Source organism: Alligator mississippiensis, chromosome 12 (assembly GCF_030867095.1).
Source record: "Alligator mississippiensis isolate rAllMis1 chromosome 12, rAllMis1, whole genome shotgun sequence".
In the NCBI taxonomy this organism is placed as follows: domain Eukaryota; kingdom Metazoa; phylum Chordata; order Crocodylia; family Alligatoridae; genus Alligator; species Alligator mississippiensis.
In genome coordinates this window covers 788,507-805,647 of record NC_081835.1, presented here as the reverse complement: position 1 = coordinate 805,647, position 17,141 = coordinate 788,507, and the positions used below count along the sequence as shown (strand labels likewise).

The following is a 17,141-nucleotide window of genomic DNA, read 5'->3' as shown; positions in this document are numbered from 1 at the left end:
CCACACACTCCGCTTGCACTCATACCAGCGTTTTTCAAGACAATTTAGTGTCATGCCAGTTGTGATGCTAGTTCTGTGACTGCAAAAGCAGCAAAAACCGAGAGAAGCATTGGCTCACGGTTGTCATAAGACTGTAAATGGTTCGCATGATTACGAAACCCAATCTGTACTAAATAATCTCTTGTAAGCCTTTTATCATCGTCTGCCTGTAGACACCCCGAGAGGGTCCTATACCAGGAACATGCTAAGCAGCACCGCAGGAATTCCCACCAGCCTCGGGAAGGGATGCCAGATCACCATCATTGCAACCTTCAAGCCAGTCCGCGCTGGTCACCCATTTCTTCTGCAGGTTGCTGTAGGGCCTTTGAATGCCAGGCCCTCTCCACGGTCAGCTCAGACTGCACCAACAATATCAGTCCGCCCACTTGTTTCTCCTCGCTTTGTTTTCTTCCTTTCCATCCTCAGCTCACAGAAGCTCTTCTTGAGCTTGCCCACGAGGCTATCACCATCTGCACGTTCCAATCATCTCAGGAGGTCAGCCTTGGCAAGGCTGATTCAAACGTGCATTTCTGCAAGAACACTCTCGAGTGGTCTGACGCCCAAGGCACCCCGCTGCTGCCTCCAACAGGGAGTCACATTTACCAGTTCACCTCCAGGGGAACTGCACACGCAGCAACCATTCTTCCAGGGGGGGCCTGGAGGCATTTCCAGGCCAGAGCTGCTAGGAATGTTTCTATCAGTGATGTGGTGGGATGAGGAATCAGATGATCCATGGAAATCCATTTCTCTTCTGTAATTTAGAGCACTGATTGTTTTCATTACAAATTCATTTGCAACCTGACATTTCCCATCTTAAATCAGAACTGCAGATTTATCCAACTGCCTTTGAAGTAAAGGGGAAAGAAAGCTCTAACAGCCCCCAGAGCTCTGCTCTGCAGACGGCCCGGGCTCCAACACATCACATCACTCTGTCTTCAGAGGACAGAGATGTTTCCATTACAACACCTCACTTCTGTTTCAAAGCCTGCGAACCTGAACAAAACGCACGCAAACTGTTGATGCACTCGCTTTCACATCACAGACGCCTGTTTGACATGTACTCTTCAATTCAGCTGAACAGGAAGGTTAATAATAAGTAGATGCACAATTGTACCGTGCTTTAAAAGGTTCCCTCCTACTGAGCAGTGCCAAGATTCATCTTTTTGAATGCCCAAGAGATATGCACCGTGGCAAAGTTAAGTACCACACATGTAGAATTAATAAATGAAGCTCCTTTTATATCTAGCAGGAAGCAGGAATTTTACCTGAGATTTTGTGTTCAAATCTGAAAAAAACAAAAAGAATCAGCTTGTTTTAGACACCTGGGGCAAGCTGTGACAAATACTGTAAGTAAAAAAAAAAAAAGGTTTGTTAAAAATGCATACAGCTCACGTATTCAGAAGTCTTCGGGATCAGTGTAAACGAGAGAAACTGGCTAATATAATAATGGTCACACATGGTTAAAAGTACCATAATGAATTAATCATTTGATTATAAAATCTCTGTGCTCATTAGTCATGAAAATAGCTCGAGTAGGCTGAGTTAGAGTTTTAAAATGTTCTGCTGTCGTGCCTTCAAGGGCTGCGACCTTGCATGTGCTGACAAGGTAGCAGAGGCTAGGCTTGAAGTAAAGACAGTGAAGAAAAACCTAGATGCTGCTGAAGTGGCACTTCCAACCCTGCAGAGATCGATGGAGGTTTGTGTACGACCAGGCCTCAGGTCCAAGTCATGCTCCTCCAGGGGTGTCTTCCAGTCACTAAAGATGTCAGGGGTTTCCATCCTACCCCAAGGAGGACTTTTCACCTCACTGATAAAGTCAAATTCAAGCCTGGTTAATTAATTAATCTTGACTTGTCCCTCTGAACGCAGGTATCTTGTTACAGCTAATAGTCCTACGCTTTAAAATTCCCCCCTCATTTTATAATATTCCACTGATCTCAAGGAAATGTTGCTTCCTCTTCTCTTTCCCAGTCAAATGAAGATGTGACAGTGCATGCGCCAGCCAACAAATGTACAGCATCAGCATTTTTTAATAGGACAATTGAAGAGAACTGGTTCAGTGTAATTGAGTCAAACTTTTAATCTAGGAGGAAAAATAAGTTTAGAAGATGACAGAATAAATTTCAAAGGTAGTGGTGGAAATGCAAACATGGAATTCATTTCATACAAGGCTGAACAAGATACGGTATTGAAAATATCCTACGTTGCAACAAAATGGAGGCATTTGCATTACTACCGTTGTGGAATCTACATTTTTCGGCACATGCCCCTCGCATCTGTGCACGGACTGACTAAAAAGTCATTCAACAAATTCTTACAAAGGGGCAGTTCATGAGGACAGTCCTAGCGTATGGAAACTAGCCTGACATTCTCTCTCCATACCTTTTCTCAGGGAAAGTAAAAGGTAGACAGACCTCCTTTTGCAGAAGCCTTCACACCTGCACAGCTGAGAAATGAGCTAGCAGGCCAAAAACGCTCACTGGACCAGGTCTCCAAAAAGGCAGTGCGAAACAGCAACGAAAGGTTTCTTCCCTCTGCCTCCTTACTAAAACATCCATTACTTGAGGGAAACCAACTTGGAGCTGACGCATTCAGTTCTTTGATAGCACCACAAAAGGCACTAAGAGATGGATTTCAGCCCTCGTTTCAGTTGCTGGGAATGAAAGGAGTGCTCTCAGAATCAGACACAATGTCTTTGGGTCCCGAGGCACTGGGGAATGTGGCAGATCTCCCCATACCATGGCTTGCAGCAAATGTAATTGCCCTGATGAGAAAGCCTCTGTTCCAGTAAACAGTGTGCTTGGAGCCAACATTTACCACTTGTAAGCTGAAAGGGAAGCATGATTTTTGGGGGGTTTTAATTTATAAAAGAAGAGACCGAATCCTGATAAAGGCTCTCTCTACTGGGAGTATTAAGGGCAGGAGTAATGCTGCCACAGGAAGGAGTACATAGCGTTCTCCACCCAGATGAATTCCAGAGATGTCTTCAATCTTTTCTTAAGGTAAGTAGCTTCCACTTTCCTAACATGCATTGAAATACGAAGGGTAACAGCTGTCCCTGCATCTAGCACGGCTGCCCCACATGGATGGGAACCCAGGAGTCGCATCCTCTTGACTCTTCATTCTCCAAGTGCCACTAGACGACACTGTGTTAGGATTCAATATAAATCTAAAAAACTAAGACTCATTCTCAGATGTAAACCTCCTTAGTCACCCCAAGTAATATAATGCACTGAAGTTTGTTTCCATGTATAACTGACAGTCATAAATACTGGCTTTATGGAGGGAAAGTACCAGTAATGGAAACCAAAAAGGAGTTGTTTTTCTGCTCTTTCATCATAATTTGATTTGCAAAATCAAGCGCTGGCATCTCATCACAATTTCCAAAAGTATCAGCAGGGAAATCCCAGGAGCTACTTTGTTTTGCCAAGATCAAACTGATACCTTTCTGGATCACCTTTAACAACATTTTACCATTCCCAATTATGTACAGTTACTGACTTGTCTATTTAATTAGTAGACCTTGCATTAGTTTTATTTTTTTTTCAAAACATGCAAAGATAAAAGATAAAACCCGTGTTTCGGTTACCTTGATATTTAAAAATAATCCTGAAAAACAAGTGCAGTTGCAAGAGTATTTAGACTGTTCAGTCTCTTGTTGCATGTAGTGATGACGTATAAAATGAATGCAGTGTAACACCAACAAGTGTCTGTGTGTGTTCGAGGAACTTGCCACATGCCTTGTTAGAAGAGAAGTTCATCTTACCGTGGTTACAAGACTCAAGACCTGTACGAGTGCCTCCACACTCATATCTTGTACCTTGACCTTAAGAGGAATCCTCATTTCAGCACCAATACATATTTGTTATGGTAAAATGAAGCCAAGGACCATCTTTAAAGCTAGTTCTGCAGTTGATGAGAAACAGCGAGTATAATCAAGACCTTGACCTGTCCAGCAGGAAGCCAGACCTAAATGCTCCCAGCTCTTCCCTTCCTTCAGGCCTGTGTTCTAGCTACAAGTTCTGGAGTTTACCTGAATTGGCTGCAAAGTGGAAACCTTTGCTGGATAAAATATGAAGACGAATGAAAACTGAACATACATGTAAATCTGCAGAGTATTTTGTGTTAAATCAACATGAAGTTCAGTTTACTTCACAGTACTGCCAAGTTGTCAGTATGTCACCGACTGTGTTAATACACACGACCACACTGGAGCAGCTGAGGAGGTGGGGCTGGGGTGGGAGGAAGGAAGCTATGGCATCTAGGAGGCTGCTGTGCCTTTCAGGAATGGTGAACCAGCAGAACATTTCGTTTTTCTTGTAGCCAAGGGCAGAGGCGTCTTTTCTTGGGGGGAGGAGGATGTGGGTGGAGAAAGAGGGATGAGCTACACTTTCCACCACAACCCACACCCCCAGCCCACACACACCAGGTAGTCCAGTGGATCCATTAACAGAAGTGATATCTGTTCCATTCTGTTAATACACCCAACTACTCCTGCCTGCACGCTGCAAACCCAGCCACACCAGGAGACGCTGCATCTCCCTTGAGATCTTGGTCTCTGGCTGGCTTGACAGCAGCCAGTGGGGATGAGCCAGGCACAGCCTCGCTGCTGTACTTCTGGAGCAGAAGCAGGTGGGACACGGCTGTGGCAGTGTAAATATGCCTCCAGAATCGCTGCCTCCCAAATGCAGGTCTCTTCCCTACTTCCTCCAGACAGATCCGTCAGGCTAGGTGATCTGTTCAGGTCCCTCCTGACCCTAGCTACTATGAAGCTATCCCTGTCCACACTTCCACGACTGCTGCTCCTGCTCACTGTGCCCAGGTGGTGCTTGTATTGCAATCTGGAGATGGCTCCTCTACCACTACTACTGCTGCTTCCAGTGTCTCAGCCAGCAAGCATTGCTGGTTCACTCCTCAGAAGACACTGCACAGTGCCGAGTTCAGATGCAGTTCTGGGACAAGCTGTTGCCTCTAGAAGTTTGCTCTATGCTTTCATTTCTCTAGAGCTGAGCCCTGGGGAAAACTTGCTCCCTGAAAACCAGACAAGGTGCCTTGGTTGAGATTCTGGGGAGACGGGGTTGTCAGAGGTCTGCGTTCAAGAACCAGAATAGACTACAAATACATTACTCTAAGCAGCTCACCTCTGCACTGTGTCACTGGTGTCTCTTCATAGAGGAATCCCACCTGCCAACCCTGAACTCGACCACTCAGCACGGGGGCAACAGTACACAGGTCATTACCAGTAGGCCTTGCCTGTGTTAATTATGTCAAATTCTCTCTCAGGGAGAGCAGGAGGGATTCATTTAGAAAGTGTCTGTACGGCCTCTCTCAAAGTCCTATTCAGTGGCATCACAGTTGTCCACGTGCTTCAATAAATGTGCGTGGAGCAAGTGACAGACTTGAACGAAGGCTCCAAGATCCAACTGAAAAGCTAAAGCAAGAAAGCAAGGCTACCAAGTTACCACTAGGGAAGCTGACCATGGCAGAGGGAAAGCAAGTCAGAAGTCAAAACCAAAAAAGGGAGGCAGGAGGGAGCAGCTGGGTGGACAGTGGATGACAGCAACAAGGGGAGAAAAAGAGCTGAATGCAGTGCAGCATAAAGGAGAAAAAAGAGTAGATAGGGGAGGTCAGAAGAGTTGGAAGTGGCAATCTTGAGAGATGACAACCAATGCTCTCATCAGAATCCGGTCCAGGGTGGGCAGCGTGAGAAGAGATGACCTCCGCTAAGATTGATGATATCATTAAATAGTAGTGTTGGTCTCTACAGATTTCCACCTCAACACTACCGAGTTTTGGCTTAGCCTGTTAACGTTTCACTCCATGAAGATGAAAGCCGAACAAGAAGAACACCTGGATAACGAACTGACAGGCCACATTCGCTATTCAGAAGTCTACAAGGAATAACACAATCATATCTGAGTCAATCTAGAGTAAATGTCACATTCTCCTCTGCTTCATTTTAAATGCACAATTAACCTTTCATTCAGAAACCGACAGCAGCAAAATTCTCCCCAATGTAATTCACTGTATTCAATTTTTTTAGTGGGACAAATAATAAATATTATTGCTGTTTTCACTCCCAACATTGAGTCAATTAGGTGTCTACTGCCTGAGAATAACAGCATTTCTGAATACTAAGCTAATTCCTGAGCAAGTGCATCGCAGTTCATTAACAGTTAGTGATTGTTATAAGCCAACAGGGATGTTTGCTACTTGACCTGGAAACTCCCTTCCTAGAAGAGCCAGGTCTACAGCCTGCAGGACACATCTGCATACTCTCCTCACTGCTACCTGGAAATCATCAGCTCAGGGCTGATACGTCACAGGATTCTCTGTGCTCTCTCACTAATGCCAAGGAGCACTGCTGACTGGTGCCACGAAGAGCTCCATCTAGTTCTCCTCTGCTTCCAGTGAGAACAGGGCAGAAGGGAGTCCCGGCAGGATGGAACTTGCTGAATTCCCAGTCTGTTAAGGAAGGGATCTCTGAAGGCGCAGAGCCCATGCAAACATAATGCACGGGGATGGACTGAACGCACGGCAATGTGCTGTGAATGAGACTCGTCTGATGCCAGCTGAGGATTCGTGCACAGCTAACGCATTACGAACAGCAGCCACAAGACCATCCTTTTGTCACTGGCATCAGCACCATCGCTGTCTATGCTATTTCCATTTCCATTTGCAGCAACAAGAACAGCGAGCCCTTAAAAACAAAAGCAAAGATTTAAAAATACTGTGGCCTGCTCACATGGCTGGAGAATGTGAGAAGGAACATAAAGCTGGCCTGGCGTTAACTCATCAGTTGTATACGGGGAGGGCCTGGCCAACCACCATATCGTGAGAACACTATGCACGTCTTACAGCACATGACAAAGTTACAAGACCGTCTGCATACACATATACTTCTAAACAGAGGAGGGCCGGTGCAATTGTCTTGAGATCTGAAACAAGATGGTTTCAAGGGGACATCGAGCTCTCGTTCTCCTTGGTCCCAAACACACTTCCCTGAAAACCCTGGCTCCCTTAGCCCCCGAGAATGCTACTTTACTGCGCTGCATTTCTGCAAGAATTCCTCACACGCGGTGAGCTAAATCCTCCTTTTCTCCAGAGACTCCTGCTGCACACCCTCCAGTGTCACATCCCCCCCACTCCCCCAGCTCTGCACACAGTCTCTGCCCAGCATCACAACCACAATCTGCTTGGTCAAGAAGTGGGATTCCTTGCAGAGCTATTAAGGCTGCTTAATCATTTGGAAGAGTTTAATGCTGAGCAAATGAACACACACCCTCCCTCCAGGGAGAACAAGCTGCCTCTTGGAGCACAGGGAACGAGTGACTGGGAACAGAACAAAAACAGCAGAACTGGGGAGAGGTTGGTGAGCAGCCCAGTCCCCCCAGCTTCTCTGTGCTGCTGAGGTCAAAGACAACGTCACCTTTGGGAAACGGAGGAAATATCACCACATTTCTTCACAAATTGGAATGCGGCAGGAAGAAAAGGCTAACTAACCTCTCTCCTGGTAGTGCACAATACAATCATCACAAGGTCATTTTTTAATTTACAAGGTTAGTTTGACCTTGTCTGTATAGTACAGTCTGTTAAGCAGTTTGTTCCTAAAGTATTTAGTTATTAGTTAAATTAATGCACAAGCTAGAACTGAGTAAGCATGCACACTGGCAATTTTCCAAGCAAATCCAAAATGAACTTGCAGACCAACTCTTAGTGATAAGGTATACAAGAAAACTGTTGTTTTTTGAATGACAGCTTTGAAATATTAAACATTTCTTCCCAGCTAAATGCTGATTGAAAGTTTTGTTTTTAAACCACCAAATAGTTTAGGACCTCAATCTTAGATCCATTAACAAAACTCTTGCATTTAGTTTTGTAAGTTCTGCATTTTGATTTCCATTTTCAATTATAGTAGTTTCCAATGTATCATTCCCCTTTTGTGCTGAAAACCCAAATGCATCAGCATCATACCAGCGTGTGGCCTCCAAGTGAAGCAAATTAGAGACCAAACGACAAGGTTCAGTCTCACTGCACTGTCCAAGGTGAACAGCTTGTGGAAAAGTAAACCAATGACAGAAATGAGCAAAGAATTAGGTCTTTTATGAAGTCTCGTTTAAACAGCCTGGTCACTAAAATGAAACTGCCATGAGTCATTTTATTTGGGACTGTTCTTTAATCTCCAAAACTTCATTTGGTATTGGGTAAAATCCTATACTAGGCACTGCACTTTGAGAAAACCCAGTGAGATTTCTATCCATGTTTCTAATGCATGCTGAAGTCTGGAAAATGAGAGGTAGGTATGGTCAGAGGAGAACACCAGAACTGGCTGAACACCTCCCCATAGCCTTAGTTTTATCCCGTGTGCAAGGCAGGATCATGCATGAACATTTTAGAGCTGTAGTTTGCAAGCTCCAATGCATGAAACGAGCAGCAAAATTCACAAACCTATAAATAAAACTCAATGCCCCTACTTCCTCAGCCACCAGTTACCAGGAAGAAGTGGCAAGAAGAAGATGACGAAGGAAAAAAGGGCTCTTGTAAGGCTAAACCCTCAGAATCAGTATTTACATACCCAGAAGGTAGAAGATAATCACTGCGACCTTGTCATCATTTATCTTCATCTGAATTTATCTCAATGGCTCACATTTCTTTTAAGAACCAGCTAGGAAAAAAACCTCATCCCCATTTTTGTCACACTTTTAATATTAAAAGTATATTTATATTAGAATTAACAGAGACTACAAGCAAGTTAGACACTAATGTGTTATACATGCTGATAAACAAACCACTGACCATTTCTCAGGCTGGAGACAGGTAGTTTGTCATTTCTGAGACCAATCATATATACACTGTTCGTAAACGGTTAATACAGGTGACTTTTTTTTTTTTTTTTATAGGCAATTATTTGTGTATTTCCTTAGATTTAGAGTAATAACTTTCCCCGACTTCCATGCTAGACCCATAAAGTAATTTAAGGGAAATGTTGCAAGAATTTAGAATAAGCCAAATGTATTTGTCAGCAGGAAAAAATGCCTTGGTTTACCTTAAGGAACTCCTTTTTTTAATATGTGCAATGTCAATGTTTTTATATCTGCCCAATCTGTTTCTACTTACTGCTGGTTTAAATCAGAATATTATAATCCGTAGTGCTATGTTTTGAAAAATTCTTGATATAGTATTAGCGAGTAATCCAGCTCTCCCTGGAAACAGACTGGCAGCTGGAGAGAAACCCAAATTTAACTGGGACTGCCAGAATGTTCCTCCAAACAGGATGTCAAACCAAGTTGCACAAGTAATGCTTGAAGGTAGCAAACAAACTGCGTGTCAGCCGGTCTCCGCCATGCTCCGTTCGGCTTTACTTAAGATGTAAAAAACAAACATTTGGGAGGTGCTAATTCCACGTAAAAAGGAAGTTTAAAAAGCCAATGAAATGCTATGAATTATTACCCAATGGAAAAAAAGAGGCAACTGAAATCCCAACATCCACCTAACAAGGAAAGCAACACAGCAAGACAGACCATCCAAAGCAGCAACCCAGCCTGACATTTCAGATTAGGAAAGGGATTATATGACACCGTGCCTGCAACAGCAGGGGGTGGACTCCGAGCAGGGGGGCCGCCGGGCCTGGGCTCCAGTTTGGAAGACTTTGACTCCAACCACAGGAACAAAACAGAAAACAAGCACAGTCCCTGAACATTTCCAGAGGGGAGGGAACGGTGGCATTCTGCGCCCTCAGGGATGCCGGCAGCCTATATTTCGTTTATTTTAACTGCTCTCAGTCTGATCTTGACCTGGTGCACAAGCCAAGAGTGTGCTTATACGGCAAGAGTGGAGGAAGACTTATTTTAGAACAAAGACATTTAAAAAACATAGTAAGACTTATAAAAAAGTGCACACCGCATAAATCACACTCACTCAAGCGTTCTAAACTGTCACTTTTGCTAAACCAACTCCAACATCTGGATCGATACCGTAAAAACCAAAACTAAAGTTGTGTCCCAAATAAAAGTTTATACATCTACATTAGTTACCAGTGAGGTCTTGCACTTGCTGACAGTTGCTCAAACTAACCATTAGCCCCCTTCACAAAAGGGCAATGCTTTTCTATGGGCTGGCTCAATCAATCTGCTGCTGAGCTGAGGGCTCTGGCACCAGCATTTCCTTGCATCTTCAGTGCTCACGTGTCCCCTTCTGATGGAGACCAGGACATTCTGCCCCTACACTAGGGAGCTCCAAGTCTTGGACTCAAGAATAACCTACATCTTTTCTTGTAAAGCAAGTTCACTGTAGATTAAACGGATGTTAACTCAGCAGCAGCAGTAGCAGGCTGTATTACTTTAATTTTTAGGTTCCCATAAAATGTCCTGACAGGATACAATAATACAAGGTTGTTCACCTGGACTGCAAATATGCAACTTTATAAGCACACCATTAAGCTAGAGGTATTCATCCTTTAAATTAAAATATCATCTTATCCAAACCTGTCATTCAATGACAACAGAAAAGACTATGCTAGTATCAATAATTTACAAGAACCAGACAGCTCTGATCATACCCCCTTCACCCCCAGTCCTCAAACCCCTTCCTCAAGTGTGCATAACCTGCAGCAAAGACAAATGGGGTTACATGAACTCAAGTGAGGAAAGTTTGGACACGGAGGGATTCTTTCCTTCTCATTCATAAACTCCTGTAAAGCCAACCTGAGGTTAGACAGACATGACGGAAGTCTCGCTAAAGAGTTAGAAGAATTGTAGTTATGAACTGAGCTCATGTGAACTGGAAAACACTAACAATTAACACGTAACTCTCACAAGCAATTTTACAAAGGTATTTTTGCAGACAACCATCAAAATGTACCAGTAGTTAAAGAGATGATATGCAAGGACTCTGATGGAAAAATAATACATTTCGTATGTTGATATTTTTGATAATTTAATGCCGCTCCAGGCAAACTGCGAGAAGAATTGAACACACACCCTACAAGTGGTAAAAATCAAGCAAGAACAGCACACCAATATTCAAAAACATCAACAATCAGGACTGTGAGAAACTGCAGGACTTATGCTTCATGCACAAACAGACACTCCCAAGATCCAACATCTTTTGTTGTTCTCTGCCTTTGCGGGCACCTCTAGCCCTTAACAAACCCATCTCTTCAGGAGAATACAGAGCAACAGAAATTACCTGCATCCTGACCAAAAGGCAAAACTAACAGCGACATGGAGTTTGGGGCTGCCACATCTTGCCAAATGAATGTGTGAAATCTCTGAGTTCCCCTGATCAGCCTTTTCCATGAACCCAGCATTGTATGGGGATCCTTTGCAAATCCACCCAGACTGAACTGTTACTAATGCTGAGGCTGCCTTAATCCTGAAACAGTCTATAGGAATATTGTTTCCTTACCAATTTATAATTTAGCTATTGATGCTAGAGAGAAATCCAGAAGCAGAATTAATTCTTTAAAATACAAGAACAAGGCACAATAATAAATGCAACATATTCTTGTTTAGTGTAAACAGGTTATTTAAACCACTTCATTGCATTCAACAAGTACATATTTCAAATTCTTCCGGGGAGGATATAAGCAAACTGTAAGACTTACCTGATACTCTTCTGTTGAATCTGTTGATGACTGGAGCTGCAAAACAAAAATAAAAACAATATCAACCAAAGCTGAAAATGTAATTTCCTAATAGCAAATTCAAAATTGTCACATTTGATGGCACTATTATATCTCTATATATGAGAAATATATTTTAAGATATCCCATACTTATAAATACTTAAAGTTTTCATTAGTTGACATTACAAACCAGCATGAGTTTAGATACTCAAAGCTACACTTGATTTTCCAATGGTGCCAGGGGGAAGTGACTTGCAGAAATGTTCAGAATTGCAAGAGAACTTGCTGCAAAATAATGCGGTCTGTACAGGGCCATATGATGCCAGCCTAATATGATGCCAGCCTATGACCAAGCAATAATAAAACCACTCTCCACTAATCTGCTCAGGATCCTACTACAAACACTTGGAACTCTTTGAAAAGGCAGACTATTATCTATATAGCACAGATTCATCTATTTGAGGGCAAAAAAAGATCAATCTATTCCAACCTCCTGTACAATACAGGTCATATTTCATCCAAGTTAGTCTTCTATGTTTCTCTATTACTCATGCCTAACTAAACAGGCCTTCCAAAACAGCATCCACCAGTCTTGATTTAGATGCAAAAATATCCACAACTTCCCTTGGGAGTTTGCTCCAATGCTCTGAGTAGATATTCAAACTTTATTTCCTATTTGAATTTACCTGGCTTCAGCTTCCAGCCACAGGGTTTTGTTGTGCATTTCTCCACTGGATTAAAGGGCCCTCTGGTACCCAGCATGTTCTCAGCACTGCACTGTAACCCAGTTACTGTCTTGATCATTTTGTTAAGCTAAACAGACAGAACTGCTTACATCTTGCTGTAAAGTGTTTTCTAGCTTCTATTAATTTGTTGTAGCTTTCTCTACTCTCCATTTTTGCCAAAGTCCTTCCACAAGCATGGGGTACAGAACTAGAGACAGTATCCCAGCACTGGTTTTTATCAATCGCGTACTTCCCTACTTGCCGGCTTATACTTCTAAGTACCGAATTAACCTTTCTGCATGGGTCCTGGGCAGCAACAAGGCAGGAAGCAGCAAACAGAGCAGCAAGGCACTCGGGGAGGGTAATCTGTGGCACACCTGCCAGGAAGGTTGACCCTCACTGCTCTACAACTTGCGGCAATGAGTTCCACAAGTTACGTACAAGCCGTGTGAAAAACCCTTCCTTTTGTTTTTATTTTAAACCTGCCTCCTAATAATTCCATTGCATGCCCCTAGCTCTAGTTTTGAGAGATGGCGAACAGTACATCTCTATTTACTTGCTCCACACCATTCATTATTTTATAAACCTCTATCGTATTCCCCAGAGCTGAATATGCCCCCCAAGCTCAGTCTTTTCTCCAAGCTGAAAAGTCCTAGTTGATTTAGTATTTCTTTATAAGGAAGCCTCTCCATTCCCTGATCATCCCTGTTGCCCTTCTCTACACCTTTTCTAGTTCCATATCCCTTTGGAACTGAGGGGGGCAGAACCACATGCATTATTCAGTGTGGGCAAAACCATGAATCTGTATTTTCCCCATTGTCATTCAAATCCTTCTCCAGTCTCTGCTCTTCAGGGTGCGCTACTTCATGCTGTAGGCCTGCTTTCTTTGTTCCTACACCTCACATTTGACTGTATTCATGAATACATCATCTTTCTTCCCAAATGCAGAACCAAATGTATTAAACACCTTCGCCCGTTCTGCATCCACACAGCCATCCTTCTTCAAACCAGGAAAGGAGAAAACTCAGAAACAGCATGAAAAGACTGAATGATGGTGTTGAAGACAATGCACCAGCATAAACACTCCCACCACTCTGATAATGTGGAGGAAAGCGTGGCCAGGCTAACTGGGAAAATAACCACAGGCCCTTTCATGGAGAGAACAGCGAAACTATGCAATCAAAGCTAGACGGCCCCGACCTACTGCTGCAAATGGATAAACTGGCAGAGCGCTACAGAGAACAGTGCACATGACCAATTAAGAGACGCACACACCACAGCTATACCAAGAGAGTCACACCGGTAGGGAAAAAATCTTTCAAGGGAAATAAGAGATGACAAGAACAATGGATATAAGAAAAATAATATCGCCTGAAGCATGCGGGTCATCCATGGAGAGACAGGATCCTGAGAATTAGATCTTTTGCTGAAGGAAATGAAAAGGAAAAAGCAAAAAGTCTACAATTTACACTGACTGATTTATCAGCGTTTCCATATCTAAACTTCAAAGCATAACAAAATACAGAGCTGTTCTCAAGAACACAGTTATCTTAAGTAACGTATGAACCATGCATAAGACTTAAGCAGCAATAGCATACTGCAGTGAGATGAAAGTGTTATTAAGAGCGCGTCAAAAAGGGTTTTGCACTCAATATTTTTAAAGCTGATTCCTTTATTTTTATTCCTTTGTAGGTTTTATAATGGCAGTTTGGTTGTAGGACTAAACGTGTGCATTACAAACACACAGAATTTGTATGCCATATAGTTTGGTTATACAGACTTAAACGGAGAGGAAAACATAAAAGAATTTCCTTTTCTGAGAACTCCTTACAGCGATAAATCTCCTCCACAGGCTTAGTGTGGGCAAGTGCACAGACTATAAATAAAGTCATCATCCCAGACTTGTCTAATTACCCCGGCTCCTGTTTTGGTGAGCAGTAGATTTGGAGCTTGTATGCTATCTGCTCAAAACGCTTAGCTGTCCACATGGCCTTTCTAAGAGCTAGCCCTGATAATCCAATGATTTTAACTCTGCAAGTGGTCACTTCAAGACCATCAGCTATGATATGAGGCTAGAAACAAATCAAAATCTACCTCTATTTCTAGAGGTGTCAAGCTTGACACGCATGATTTGCCACACATTTTTCAAGTTGCTGAATAATTTTAAAATGAATTAAGCCCATTCTAATATTTTATCACAAATAAAAAAGCCAGCACATCACACTTGGCATTATCAGCATAACCAAACAAAAAGAAATAAAGCTAGTTACTAGACATGGTAACATGGCAGTGCTCAGTATATTCAAAATTCCCCGTGTTTCACTGCAGACCAACACAGGCATCACAGAACGGAGATTCTTTTTGCTGAAATGCAGTTTCATCTCATGAGTACGGAAAATCAAATGTTTTTGCAGCTCCCCACCAGCAGGAAGCTGTGCCTGCACCCCAACTTCGGAGCAGGGGGTCTGAAAGAAGTGGCGGCCGAGTGGGCACAGCTCCCAGGTGCCTGGCCCCTGCGTGGACGCAGGAAAAGCCCACCGTCTCCGACACCCTGCAGAAGCCACCCAGCCCATGCTGGGCCAGAGCTGGGTTCTTCCAGCCCACAGCTTGTAAGAGATTGCTGTTGTTGGCTCCCGATTCATAGAACATACAAAAAATGCTTTTAAAAGGACCTGAATGCTAAAACAAAACAACCATTTGGCGACCGTCCCTCTCACCAGGCTGCCAGCAGTGAAAAGTATCGCCTGCTACATTATCTGCAAACATGAACCAGGAGAAGGGTGCAGCCCTTCTCAGGCACCACAGTGTTGTAGGGCAGAAGCCCTAACAAGGCACGCGGCTTGGGCAGCAGCGGGTCTCTCTGCCAGGGAAGACGCTCTCTTTTTAGAAACAAAAATTATGCTTAAAGTGGTTTACTTTATTAGGAAAATCAGAAGGCAAGCAAAGAAACCCACACTTCTGCATATTTAAAAACCAAAACCAAACAGCCAACTAACCAATTACCTCTGGGGGGGAACCTTTAAGTTCTGACTAACAGTTAAAAATATCCTGAATTAAATTTCAAATATGACAATGTATATTAAGGGCCAAACTTAATATTAATCATTTAAGCAATAACAACTTCATTCCAGTTTGAAATCACTTGCCTTTTAATTTCACTGACTGCTTTCTTGATTTATTAAAATGTATCGTATCATCATACCATTTATAGTTTGAAAAAGAAGAAGAGTCAGTTTTTTTCATCTCCTTTTATGGTTTTTATTCCTCTGCTGCATGCCTGCGAGTGGTTAACCAAAAATGAACTCATCTGTCAGTGGTTACGTATTTATGTAAACTACTTTATTTTTTTAAAAATCATGACTCCAAACTGAAGAGACGCCCTCAGAGTGCTCCACAGTAAAGCTTGCTATCGTCCCATGTGACGGCTTACAACGAACTTGGTACCCAGTACATCTGACGACAAAGAACAGCGGGGCCGTCAACCTTCTGGCCCCATGGGCCAGATGCGCGGCACAGGGTTGGCCGCAGGCTGGAGCCAGTGTGGGTGGCGCACCAGGTCTGCGCACAGAGCATCTGAATTGCTGTGGCTCTGGAAACACTTGCCATGACAATTAATCCTTCCACCTCTCCCTGCTGGTGGGGAGCCCCATGGACCAGACGACACAGCCCTACGGCCGGATCCGTCCCACGCACCGGAGGTCGAACCCCACCAGTGAAGAGCGACTGAGCCACGACGGACCACTGAAAAGCTACTAGAACTCAAAAATCTTTGACTCCAGGCTCCAGAGATCGCTGTTCCCGTACGGTGTCCTCTTTCGGAAGAGCGCACACAGCACTGCCTCAAGGTCCTTCTACGGGCACTGTGTGACGGTTTACAACTCACTTGGTCCCCAATACATAAACAGCGGGGGGTCAGCCTACAGGCAGGCACTTTCATAGGAAGAGACTATGCAATGTCAGAAACTGTCTGATGCCTCCTGTCAATCAGCCAGGCAGGAATTAGTTGCATGTAATTTAGCCAGATGAAGGCTGTAATGACTTTCCTTCCTTTACCTAACAATATTTATTTTCCTCTAAACTATTTTTTTTCGCTGCTTGGCTACTGTACCAGACCCACAAATGGGACTGATATCAGACAACAGGCAGCACTACTGGCTTTTAGCCAAACCGCCCTGGGCTATGAGCTACTAAAGTCAGGCAGCAACAATGCCCTGGGTCCCTGCTCCTCCTGACTCTCTCCTTCAAGCGTCCTCTAGCTGGTCGGGCCCCAGAGGGACAGGGCTCTGCACTGGTCGCTGCTTCTCCCGGGGGTCTTGCTGTGCTCTCGGGGCTGGTGACCAGAGCATGGGGAGAAAGGCAAATACCTGAAGTGTTGTTTCAACAGCAGTTTGAGGCACCTGCACCGCTGGCTCCAGGTCTTCAGGAAAATCAACGAGGATGAAATGGAGAATGTGACAAGGTAGCAGCACTCCAATCCAGAAGTGCAGACATGAATTATGCATATACATGAAGCTACTCCAAGCCGTGGGGCCCAGTTCACCTAGATGAGTGCCTCACGCCGTGGAACAAGAAAAACAGTGATCGCTCTTCTCCTCTAGATCAAGGGGACTATCACAAAGGTGAGGCTCATTCAATCAGGAGACATTTTTCAGGATGAGCTGCAAGACTGCAGAGCGCTGCAGCACCAAGCACCTCACTACTTTCCATTTCAAGCACCGGGGGCATACTTAAGTTTGCTTCTGCCAATACATA

At 43.7% G+C, this 17,141-nt stretch overlaps 1 protein-coding gene across 1 annotated transcript in view; it reads right to left on the bottom strand.

The window, feature by feature from the left end:
- Positions 1 to 17,141, bottom strand: part of PRKAR2A (protein kinase cAMP-dependent type II regulatory subunit alpha) — a 77,738-nt gene that overhangs the window by 32,377 nt on the left and 28,220 nt on the right. The window contains exon 2 of the mRNA XM_006260293.4: positions 11,645 to 11,680. Coding sequence (XP_006260355.1) covers positions 11,645 to 11,680 — 36 coding nt within the window. The remainder of the gene's footprint in view (positions 1 to 11,644; positions 11,681 to 17,141) is intronic.